We start from the raw sequence: 12,066 nt of genomic DNA on the forward strand, positions 1-12,066 counted from the left end.
TGTCAACCCAGCTATTGTTCCGAGGAGGCAGCCACCTCGGCGATCTTCCAGAGAACATTCTGAGGCTGTGAAGGAAGATATTCTTAAACTCAAAAGGGCGGGGGCTATCAAAGAAGTTTTCTACCCCGAATGGTTGGCTCATACTGTTGTTGTTAAAAAGAAAAATGGAACGTGGAGGGTATGTGTGGACTTCACTGATCTGAACAAGGCCTGTCCTAAAGATTCGTTCCCAATGCCACGTATTGATCAACTGATGGATGCCACTGTTGGACATCCTTGGATGAGTTTTTTGGACGCCTTCTAGGGTTACCACCAGATTCCCTTGGCATTGGAGGATCAGGAGAAGACTGCCTTCATTACACCGACGGGGAATTATCATTATAAGGTCATGCCATTCGGCTTGAAGAATGCTGGGGCTACCTATCAAAGGATGATGACCAGAATGTTCGAACATCAAATGGGGAAAACCATTGAAGTATATGTCGACGATATGGTGGTGAAAAGCAAAACAATACCCTTACACGTGAAAGATTTGGCCGACACCTTTCAGATACTGAGAAAGTACAAGTTGCGTCTCAACGCCTCAAAGTGCTCTTTCGGCGTGGGGTCTGGAAAGTTCTTGGGATACATGATTACTCATAGAGGCATAGAGGTAAATCCGGTGCAGGTCAGGGCTATTTAGGACTTGCAGCCTCCTCGGAACCCAAAAGAAATTCAAAAGTTAACGGGAATGATTGCCGCCTTGAATAGGTTCATATCTCGGTCAGCTGACCGGTGTCGTCCTTTCTTCCAACTGTTGAATAAGTGGAAAGGGTTTCAATGGACCGAGACTGCCGAGTTAGCTTTTCACAACAGCTCAAGCAATATCTTTCTCGGCCACCCATTCTGTCTCGTCCGGAGGCACATGAGATTTTGTTTGCTTATCTGGCAGTGGCCGTCCACGCGGTCAGCCTGGTCCTGATAAGAGATGATAACGGGGTGCAAAGACCGGTATATTACGTTAGTAAGTCTTTAGGTGATGCCGAGGTGCGTTATCAACCCTTAGAGAAAGCACTCCTGGCCGTGGTTCATGCCACGCAAAAGCTTCCCCATTATTTTCAATCCCACAGTCTGGTTGTTACGACCCAGTTGCCCTCGGCGGTGCTTTGCGTAGCGCCGACTACTCAGGAAGGATAGCAAAGTGGGGGACCATCCTGGGGGCTTTTGATGTTAAATACAAGCCTCGCACCTCGGTGAAGGGCCAGGTCCTCGCTGACTTGGTGGCGGAATTTACCGAGCCATTACTGGAAGAAACTCTAAAGGAGGCCCACATGGGTGAAAAATCAGTTGGTGTGATCACAGCTGCGGTATCTCCGATTTGGGAAATGTATGTGGATGGGGCAGCCAATCAGAGAGGGTCAGGTGTTGGACTTGTCCTGACGTCCCCCGAGGGAATTGTTTTCGAAAAGTTTTTGAGATTGGCATTCTCGGCCACTAATAATGAGGCCGAATACGAAGCGGTCTTGGTAGGCATGAAGATGGTGCGAAGAATGGGTGGAAAGGAAATCCATGTCTTCTCGGACTCTCAACTGGTGGTCGGCCAGGTCATGGGGACCATGGAGGCTAGAGATCCATGGATGCAGGAATATTTGGCCCAGATCAAGCGCCAGCAAACTGAATTTGACTCCTTCGCCTTAACTCATATCTCTCGGAGCGGAAACACCCATGCAGACTCCTTAGCCACGCTGGCAACGTCCTCGGCTCAAGGTTTACCTAGGGTTATCCTCGTTGAGGATTTGCTAGAACCTTCTCTTGTCATTGCCAACGCGCCTCGCATCCATCTAATAAGGCCTGGACCTAGTTGGATCGACCCGGTCATATCTTTTCTTAGGAACGATGTCCTTCCTGAGGACAAATCTGAAGCAGATAAGATACGCCAAAAGGTGTCGCGTTTCTGGTTGTCCGAGGACCAGAAACTGTACAAACGATCCTTTTCAGGACCGTACTTGTTGTGTGTACACCCTGACTCAACGGAAGGGCTTCCAGAAGAACTGCATGAAGGGATTTGTGGCAGCCACACTGGGGGAAGATCCTTAGCCCATAGAGCTCTGACTCAGGGTTATTGGTGGCCTAATATGCAAAGGGAGGCTCAAGACTATGCCAGGAAATGTGATCAGTGTCAGAGGTTCGCCCCTAATATTCATCAACCTGGAGGAGTTCTTAACCCCCTTTCCAGTCCTTGGCCCTTCGCACAGTGGGGACTAGACATAGTTGGGCCATTTCCGAGGGCAACAGGTAACAAAAGATGGCTTCTCGTGGGAACAGACTATTTCACTAAATGGGTTGAGGCCGAGCCCTTAGCGAATATTAGAGATGTTGACTCCAAGAAGTTTGTCTGGAAAAACATCGTCACTAGATTCAGTATACCACACACACTCATCTCAGACAATGGTATTCAGTTCGATAGTAACGCTTTTAGGAAGTATTGTGGTGACATGGGTATCATAAATAGATATTCCACCCCAGCTTATCCTCGAGGAAATGGGCAAGCCGAGGCCGTTAACAAGGTCATTGTCAGTGGGCTGAAGAAAAGGTTGGATGATGCGAAAGGCAGATGGGTAGAAGAGCTCCCTCATGTTCTGTGGACGTATCGGACCACGCCGCGCAGGTCCACTGGAGAAACGCCATTCTCTATGACTTATGGAGCCAAGGCGGTGATACCTCTGGAATCTAGTTTTCCCACCCTAAAGACGAGCTCTTTTAATCCAGAGAATAACGCGGGACTCCTGGAGAAAGGCCTAGATTTGCTTGAGGAACGGCGCGAGGCAGCTATGGTCCAAATGGCTTATTATCAACAGAAGCTAAAACGGGGATATGATGCCCACGTGAGGCTAAGGCCACTTGCACCTGGTGATCTCGTACTAAGAAAAGTTGTGGGCACCTCTAAGAACCCAGCTTGGGGTAAGCTAAGACCCAACTGGGAAGGCCCCTATCGCATTGTTTCAGTAGCCGGCATAGGGTCATATCGGCTAGCTGACCTAGATGAAAAAATTGTACCACGCCCATGGAATGTAAACAATCTGAGAAGGTATTATTATTAATAAAATGTGCTTTTGTCAGTGAACATTTTAAAGTTATGAGTATCTCTGACATTTGAAGCTATTGTTCTTAAGAATCAAACAGAAACTTGGTTAAGTGTAGTCCTCGGACCACAAACCTTGTGGAAATTGATATCTTGTCATTTGTTAAACAGAACCTTAGTTATGTCGGGTCCTCGGGCCTTCTACTTTGAGAAAATTAACATTTGAAGCTATTTTTCTTAAGAATCAAACAGAAACTTGGTTGAGTGCAGTCCTCGGACCCCAAACCTTGTGAAAATTGATATCTTGTCATTTGTTAAACAGAACCTTAGTTATGTCGGGTCCTCGGACCTCGTACTTTGGGAAAATTAACATTTGAAGCTATTGTTCTTAAGAATCAAACAGAAACTTGGTTGAATGCAGTTCTCGGACCACAAACCTTGTGGAAATTGATATCTTGTCATTTGTTAAACAGAACCTTAGTTTTGTCGGGTCCTCGGACCTCCTACTTTGGGAAAATTAACATTTGAAGCTATTGTTCTTAAGAATCAAACAGAAACTTGGTTAAGTGTAGTCCTCGGACCACAAACCTTGTGGAAATTGATGTCTTATCATTTGTTAAACAGAACCTTAGTTATGGCGGGTCCTCGGACCTCCTACTTTGGGAAAATTAACATTTGAAGCTACTATCTTTAAGAATCAAACAGAAACTTGGTTAAGTGCAGTCCTCGGACCACAAACCTTGTGGAAATTGATATCTTGTCATTTGTTAGATAGAACCTCAGTTATGCTGGGTCCTCGGACCTCCTACTTTGGGGAATTTAACGTTTGAAGTTATAACTATCAATAATCAAACAGGAACTTGTCCAAGTACAGTCCTCGGATCACAAATCTTGTTGGTGTCCTTGCCCTTATCACACATGTGAGGGAAATTATTACTTCTCCATTTGTTAAAATCGGATCTTAAATTCTTCATTCTTGAGTGTCAAATCCGTTCGGATTATAAAAGTTTGATCTTTATGTGAGTTATTTGCACTGTGACATTCTTTAATATCTAAAGTTATATGATAATTTTTGAAGTCATGATGGTTTGCATGGTGGAGGGACATTCCCTGTAACTACTTGTTATTACGAACTTTCATGGCAACACATAAAGAAAATAAAGTAAAGCAAAGGCAACAATAATGAAGGCCGAATAAAATGTTTTTCATTAAGCGTATACAAAGAAGGGAAATACAAAAGTTCCTAGACTAGGCCCTAAGCTAGGGAAGGGGAGCTTGATGGGAGCTGCTGCCAGCCTCAGTACTCTTCAATTCCATTTCGAAGGTTGATAAGGCTTGTTTTCCTTCGTCCGTTGAAGGCATGAGGGGCTCCATGCTTGGGGTTTCCTCCTTCTCGGCACCATCACTCTTGTCCTCCTCTTTATGGGAACCTTCAGGTTCTGTAGGAGTAGGAACAAGCTCTTGTACCACTGGAGGAAGAGTAGGAGAGGCAGGGACAGGAGGGTCTTCAATTTCTTGAATGTCTAAGGGAAGCCAAATATTTTCGGGCTTCCTCAGTTCGGAAACTTGAGGAACCCCTGCCATATTCATAGCCTCCCCCTAGACTTGCTGACAGTATTCACGGCACAAGGCCGCGAAAGCTTCTGTCAGCTCCTCTTGGGTTTTGATGACCCCCTCCTGATAACTGGCCTTCTTTGCGGCCTCCATGGCGTGCTTATGGGCGTGAGCTTCCTCTTTGCCGCCGCAAGCTCCTTTCAAGATCGGAGCGTGCATGTTGGATTTGGGCAAGCTCGTCCTCCTTTTGACGGAGGAGCTTACGGCTGGGCCTCCACTTGACTCCCCATTGTCTTCAAGCTGGCCTTGTCACCGTCTCTCTCTCTCTCTTAGATCGGCCAGCTGTGAAGTGAGCCTTCCTTTTCTCGCCAAGCCTGGCCCAGAGACTTTCTGCTTCTTGTCTCAACTTGCTCCATCCCGGCATGCTTTCGAGAATCCTCCACGAATTTCTCGGCCGCAAAATCTTCTTGGATGGGTACAAAAGGTTAAGAAGGTTAAATGCAACGAAATGTTTATAAATAAATGTAGAAAACAAAAAGTGTAGCGGGAGCTTACCGAGCTAAACCCCTTTTCAACGAGAGGAACAGCTGTGGATGGCCCATCTTCTCCAAAGACTCCATGTCCTTGGGCAGCAGAAGAGAACGCTCCAGCACCTCGGCTAAGTGGTGGGCGTGGCCTTGTTGCACGGCTTTGATGCTGGAATGGCAGGGAATAGGGACGCCGTCCAGTCTCAAATCAGGAGACCAGGTGAGTCGCGCTCGTCGCACCTCGCCACTTCTCGATCTCCCACTCAACCGAGCGGGCGCGCCCTTTGCCTTTGTCTGGCTTCTGCTGCTAGGCCAGCGGCGGTTGCTGTTTTATTTTCTTTGCCTTCTCCCCACCAGCCACCTCGGCGTCCACTTTTCTCTTCTTCTTAGAATCATCGGTGGAAGGCTTAGTGTCAGCTGGAGGAGGAGGAGGTGGTGGCAAGGTAGGAGGAACTTGGGACCCTCTCGCACCCTTCTTTGCCACCCGGGCACCTCTGTCAGACATGAGATCCTTAAGCGTGTCCATTTCTTCTTCGACTGAACTATCGTCTGGATGCGCTATCACTAGACCTGCAATCCCTGAGGCCTCGGCTTCTTCTTCTTCCTCCTTGTCGGAGAGGATAACAAATGGGTTTCCGCGAGGTTGTGGAGAGCCCTCGAACTGAAATTGTTCTATCTCCTCGTCCAAAGTGTTAGAAGAGGACACTCGCTCCTCCGGGATGGCAATGCCCTGAGAATGTACGGCGAGAGGAATTGCCGCTATGGGCTGGTTGTACAAGACGGTGTGAGGGGCGACGGGGAGATCGCGGTCGTCCAAAAAGTTGGGCCGGGCTACATTTATCTTCCTTCGCCTTCGGTCACCCGCGACTATGGCGTTTTCTATCTCCTGGAAGTTCGAAGAGATGGGAGTGTATCCCAGAATCAGATGAGCAGCTCTAAGTTGTAAGTCCTCGCTGACAAACACCTCGGAGTGAAGCACTCGGTTTAGATCGGCAACACTGCAGTGGCTCAAGCGTGGACGCACGTGTTGCTTATCTGCAAAGAAAGACGTGAAAGTGAACAACATGGTTAGATTCACACAGCAAGTGATAAAGTTAAACAAATATAAATACATGTTAGTGTGCATGTTTGTGAGTATTAAAGGAAGTTGTGAGATGGGGAGGTTAATCCTAAGGTGTCGCACCTGGATCTCCCCACTCAACTGGGCAGTGGAGGCCGTCGTGCCAGTTCCCAGAGACGATCAGGTAGTCGTCCTTCATGCCTTTGTTGGATTTGGGCAGACAGGAGATTAGCCTAATGACACTGGAGCGAGACTTAATGTAGTAACCTACATTGGAAAGTTTATGGGACTCGTACAGAAAGACGACATCGTGCCAGGTGAGGTTTAGACCCATTTGCTCGTTTCGAGCATCGACACTACCCAAAACTCTAAAAACGTTTGGGAGGCACTGATCGGGACACAACCGGTGGTTGCGAAGGTACTCCCTAGTCACAGGCTTCATTGGGAGGGTCATCCCACCCTCTATAAAGGCTATCATTGGGATGATAACCTCTCCCTCTTTTCTAGAACCGACCACGGCTTTCGCCGGGCAATATTTTAAACCTACATCGCCGGGAATGTTATACTTGGCTCTGAAGCCTTCCATCCCAGTGGCGGTATCAACTAGACACTTGAACCTACCCATCAGAAAAGAACGAAAGGCTAAACTCTAAAGGGGAGAATATCTACGAGGACAGTCGAGGACTATATCCGAGGAGAAAAGGTTAAGAATAGAGAGAGCAAGAACTTACAAAGTTGAAGGTGTGCAAATTTCCACGGTTTTCTGCAGGTAAAATATGATTGTTGATGTTTTGATGGTATTAGCCCCTGGGGAATTAAATGAAGGCGCAGGTTCTCGAAGCGTCACGATGTGCGGAAAAGCGGCCTCAAAATTATATTCGTCCCGCCCAAATTTTCGTGGAGTAACGAGGACCGTTGGATACCCATCTCGCCGTTGAACGTGGGGGACAAAGTGTAGCTTACAGTAATAAATGCGTGCGTTTTTGAAAATAAAACCGCCAAGTGGCATCTTCTGGGACGCGAAACGATTTCCACACGTGCAATCATTCACAAAGTGTGTGGAGTAAGTTCTCTTCAGATCAAAACCCTATTTTTCTCCTCGGACGTTGAAAATTAGAGTTTTGAGGGGCTATTGTGGGGAGTAAAAAGACCCTGATGGGAATGTGGGCCTTTGGCCTATGCTAAGGAAGGCCGACCTGCTCTTGGGTTTAGAACTTGTTAGTACTACGGGTCGGCCCATACGCCGAGGATCCGAGGATCTAGTCGAGGGTGAATTTCCCTTCGGACGGACACCGGAGAACCCGGGACTTCATGGTAAAGGTTAGGGAATGACACGGTCAAGACCAATGGTTAAAGAGGGGGAACCCTTGAATGTCCTAGAAGCACCGATGTTAGAGAAATACCAAAGATAAAGGCTGCCACCTCCACATTAAAGACCCTGCACCTACCACCCTGGCCGCATTAATGGGGAAGTGACACCTGAACAGTGGAAGGGAAACTTCTGGTTACTATTCAAAGGTACTGAGAAAAGAAATATCTAGGCTAAGGCAAAGTGGGGGCAACACGTGTACAAAGTATCAAAAAGAGGAGTATTTAAGAAGAAACCTAGAACAGGAAAAGGGGGGCTCCCTTTTTTGTAATCTAAAAAAAGAAAAAGAAAAAAAGAAAAAGAGATAATATAAGAACAGCTCTCGGCTTACGTCCGAGGAGGTTGATTTACAATATTCCTTGTTGTTTTCAAGTGTTTACAATCTTTGACTTGTCATTTAATCCTTAGACACTTCTAACCTGAGTTTCAAGCCCACACTCTACAAATTCATATTGTTTAAGGCTCATTGGGCCCGAGCCCGTAACTGTTCTTGGGGCCAGGTGCAATTGTGCACTTACAAATTTAACCTTGTATAAAAAAATAAAAATAAATTCAAGTGACTCACTATTATTATGAAGGTCGTGATAATATATATATATAAATTTGTAATTAATTTGTCCATAACATGAACATGAACATGCTACCAATTTAATTATGAAACAAAGAAAGAAATTCCGCTTAAATTTATTGCACTAAGCCTCAAACTATATCAAGCCGCTTGCTAGTAGGTGTAAGCCCACAAAGTTGGCATCCATGGTGAAGGTGAACTTCGTGTCAAAAAGCATGATAGTTATTATCTCTCTTGACTTGCACAGAGAGCTCTAGTGTCACGTCCCTGTCAGCTTTTGAAAAAAAAAAAAAATGTTAAGGTCAAGTTTTAAGCTCTCCCATGTGCCCCCCACCTAACCCCACTACCCATCACTCCCCACCACTCATTTTCTCTTATTTCTTCTCCCTTTTGGCCGGCTCTCACCTTTCTTTCTCTCTTTCATTTTTCTTTCTTTTCTCTTCACTTAAACACACTCATTCCTCACCTCACCCGCCAGCTCCTCTCCAAAACACACCATCTCACCATCATTTTTCCGGCAAGATCACCGGAAAAATTCTTAGGAACCCATAAGCATCTTCATCATTTTATTTGAGGTAAAAATTTCTAATCTTTTGGTGGGTTTTACACTTTTGCTTGAGGATATTTTTATCTACGTTTTGATAATGATACCCATGTGATTTATGTGCATTGGAAGTGATATTTATGTGTTTTTATGTATGGGTTTTGTATTGGTGGAATTTTTGATGAGTGGGTATATATATATTTTGTGCTATAATGTCTATTCAAGGTTTATGTATGGTGGAAAAATTTAGGCGTTTTAAGATATAATGTATGATGGTTGGTAAAATTAATTTTTCCATTGTCATTGGGCTTATTTGGAGTTAGTGAAATTCTAAATTTCTTGTCTTGGAGAATATGTTGATTTTTGCTTTCATGAGTTTTTTAATGATGTAGTGTAAATCTTATGAAAACTAGTCATAATGTTGGAGATATTATGAAATGGGTTAACTTTATAAATTGGAGTTGATACCTTGTGAATAAATTTGTTGAGAAATTTAGGGAATGGTATATATTATTATTGATGAGGTTAAATAGTAAGCTTGCCTAATTAAGTGTTTATTTGGCAAATCCTAAATTTTGGTTAGATATAATTTCAAGTTTTAGACTTATTGTGATAGGTTTACTAGATATTGTTTAGGTTCTAGCTAATCTCCTTGGAGCTTGGAGAGTTAGGCTTTTGTGGTTGCGAGGTAAGTAGCTTCTTAATGGGATACTTTTGGAAAATTACCATATTTCACAAACGATGTTTTGGGGTCAAACATATTTTGAAAAATTATATATGGATATATGTTTTCTTAAAATTGTCGTGTTGTGACCCTATTACACATTATTATATATAAAAATGCATCATATTTGGTATTGCATTTGGGGAAATGCATGAATTGTTGATATGCAAAAATGAGCATCTTTTATTTAATCTTTGATAAGGAAATTATAGATTCTATGGTATAATAGAAAATTTAAAGATGCTTATCTTGTCTTAGTATTTGATAAAATGATAGAAAATCTTTTTGGCAAGAATAAATTTAAAAACCTTACAAACTTTGTGGAAGTAGATTATTTAAGGTTTTTCTGAAACTACTTGGATATAAACTATGTGTTTCAAAGAAATGTAACTTGTGAGCATTATGTAGTTTTAACACCATGCCATGTGTGATTTCCCGGTGATCACCCAATTTGGTTTTCGTAGTCTTTGTGACAACGGAATCAAATCTAGGTTAGAGCCCTTTCATTTTGGATGACGCATTCTTCCTTGCTGTCCATGGGGGGAAGAGGTTCCTTGATTGTGTATGGGTGAGGCTGCTGTCCATGGGGCCAAAAGACCACATGCAAGAGAGGTCCTATTTAACGCGCTCTCTCTGCTGCAAATGGGGGGAGAGAAAAACCTTGAGGGTATGAGTGAGGCTACTATCCATGGGGCCAAGAGTCTGCATACCAAATAGGACAATATCATGCCAATTGTGAATGGGTGGATCCCCTGACCGGTCTATGTGGTAGTGTGGTATATTATTGTGATAATTTATCTTATGTTAGATATTATGGCTTTGAAATTTATATTGTTAGTGCTCACAGATTATAGTATATTGTTTCAAGGTAGTTACTTAGAGAAATTTGGTATTTCATTATTTAACCATTCTTGTCATATTATTATTATTGAAGACGAAACTTGCATTTCCCCCACCCCCATTAATTATGCTACTTACTGGGCCCAGTCTCATCCCATTATTTTTATAAACTTTTCAAAGTAGGCAACAATATTTTGAGACAGCTTTTAGTGGCTAATAGTAGTTAGACTAACTACTGATGGAGGCTGAACTTTTGTAATGGAGTTTATTTGATGATGTACATTTTAGAATAGGCTTGACTCATTCTTTTGCATATTATAGTGGTTGTGACTATGTTTCCCACTGATGGGATAAACTGTTGAAATGTAATTATTATTCAGACCTCTATTCTTTTGTGGCCAATGATCTTTGTAATTAATGCTTAGAGCTCTGACTTACTTTGAGAGTAAATTCAATGAAATTATTAAGATAATTCTTGATGTTGATACTTGATAGGATTTATGTGGATTGAATTGTCAAAAAATAAAAATTTACAGGTAATTGAGATGTCTTTCTCACACTTTGAACCCTTTGGGGTTTGGGGCGTGACATCTAGCTTCCTGATTTATGTCAGAAAAATCGGCTGCAACTAGGCCACATTTACCCTATAAAATGGTCGCATGGCCAGCATTTCTATTGCAAGCCAGTTTCGACTTTCGATAGAGCAATACACTGTGATTGAGAAATGGCCTTGAATTTAGTTCTCTTTGTTTCCGTAATGGTTGCTGCATTGGCACTTCCAATAGCTAAAGCCACGTTACCCATCGGTGCTGATGTTGTGTTCCAGGTCCAGCCGTCTTTTGTGCCTTGCTCTATTAACGGCAGTTTAGGTGCCAATGTTACCATCCGAGCTTTCCCAAGTAAGTTTTCTCAGAATTTGTTACGGTTAGTCCAATGCACCATGACTACACACATTAGTCTTAGCTAATAAGGTACTTCAATCTCACCAATGTTTTGTTATGTTCACTTCTAGGTGCCCAAGTACCACTGCAGTGTGGAGCTGGAAATGTGGTTGCTACTACAACAACCAATGCCGCTGGAGTATTTTCATTTTCCTTGGATGCTATACGACTTAATCTCTCAGCAACACTAGGCTTGAGTGCTTGCGATCTAGTGGTTATAACACCCCTCTCCACCTGCAACTCCACACTTCCTGCTGTGGGAGTCTTGGAATCGGACATACAGTTCGTTGCAACCAACGTTGTGGGTGCCCGTATAATTTTCACCTTTAGGCCAGTTGGGTTCCGTTACAGTTCCTCAACTTGAGGAATAGAAGAGTATTTACATGAATAAGGTCAATTGAACCAATGATATAGTATTTTCCTTTCCAACTCTACAATAATGTTATGAAGATTGTCATCCAATCTGTAAACTCCTTTCCTAATTAAGGAGTACTCCTGTTGCTATATATAATTAATAAAGCCTTTATTGTCCTTGAAATGAATATGGAGGTAGTTGTGGATTTCGTTTGACTTGTATATGATAATCAACGCAATGTTAATTGGCAAAAAGCCTCTTTGATGGCGTTCGTTTTGGTATTATTGTGCGTAGGAAGTAAAAGTTTAATTTCAAAACTTATATTAACCGGAAAGAATTATAGAGTTTAGAATATTTGGTAAACTACAGTGTTAAGTGTAGAAATATTTTTATAAAAATCATAATATTTTATATTTATTATTATTTTTTACTATAAGTTATGAGCTGGCGGCCTAGTAAACGTTAGTGGCTAACGTTTTTCTATTATTCAATCTTAATTCATTGCTTTAAACCATCATCTTTA

At 43.0% G+C, this 12,066-nt stretch overlaps 1 protein-coding gene across 1 annotated transcript; it reads left to right on the forward strand.

Moving 5' to 3' along the window:
- The first annotated feature begins 8,567 nt into the window (after positions 1-8,567).
- Positions 8,568-11,819, forward strand: LOC142623964 (phylloplanin-like). Its single transcript, XM_075797455.1, has 3 exons — positions 8,568-8,714; positions 10,861-11,146; positions 11,260-11,819. Exons 2-3 carry the CDS (start codon positions 10,972-10,974, stop codon positions 11,550-11,552), a joined length of 468 nt encoding a protein of 155 aa, XP_075653570.1. The 5' UTR covers positions 8,568-8,714; positions 10,861-10,971; the 3' UTR covers positions 11,553-11,819.
- Positions 11,820-12,066: the final 247 nt, after the last annotated feature.

This window comes from Castanea sativa, chromosome 2 (assembly GCF_040712315.1).
Source record: "Castanea sativa cultivar Marrone di Chiusa Pesio chromosome 2, ASM4071231v1".
In the NCBI taxonomy this organism is placed as follows: domain Eukaryota; kingdom Viridiplantae; phylum Streptophyta; class Magnoliopsida; order Fagales; family Fagaceae; genus Castanea; species Castanea sativa.

Excerpts from the sequence above, each read along its gene's own strand:
- LOC142623964 (XM_075797455.1), top strand. The coding sequence starts at position 10,972 with ATGGCCTTGAATTTAGTTCTCTTTGTTTCCGTAATGGTTGCTGCATTG. Across the intron at positions 11,147-11,259 it reads TACCATCCGAGCTTTCCCAA|GTGCCCAAGTACCACTGCAG; the intron begins GTAAGTTTTCTC and ends GTTCACTTCTAG.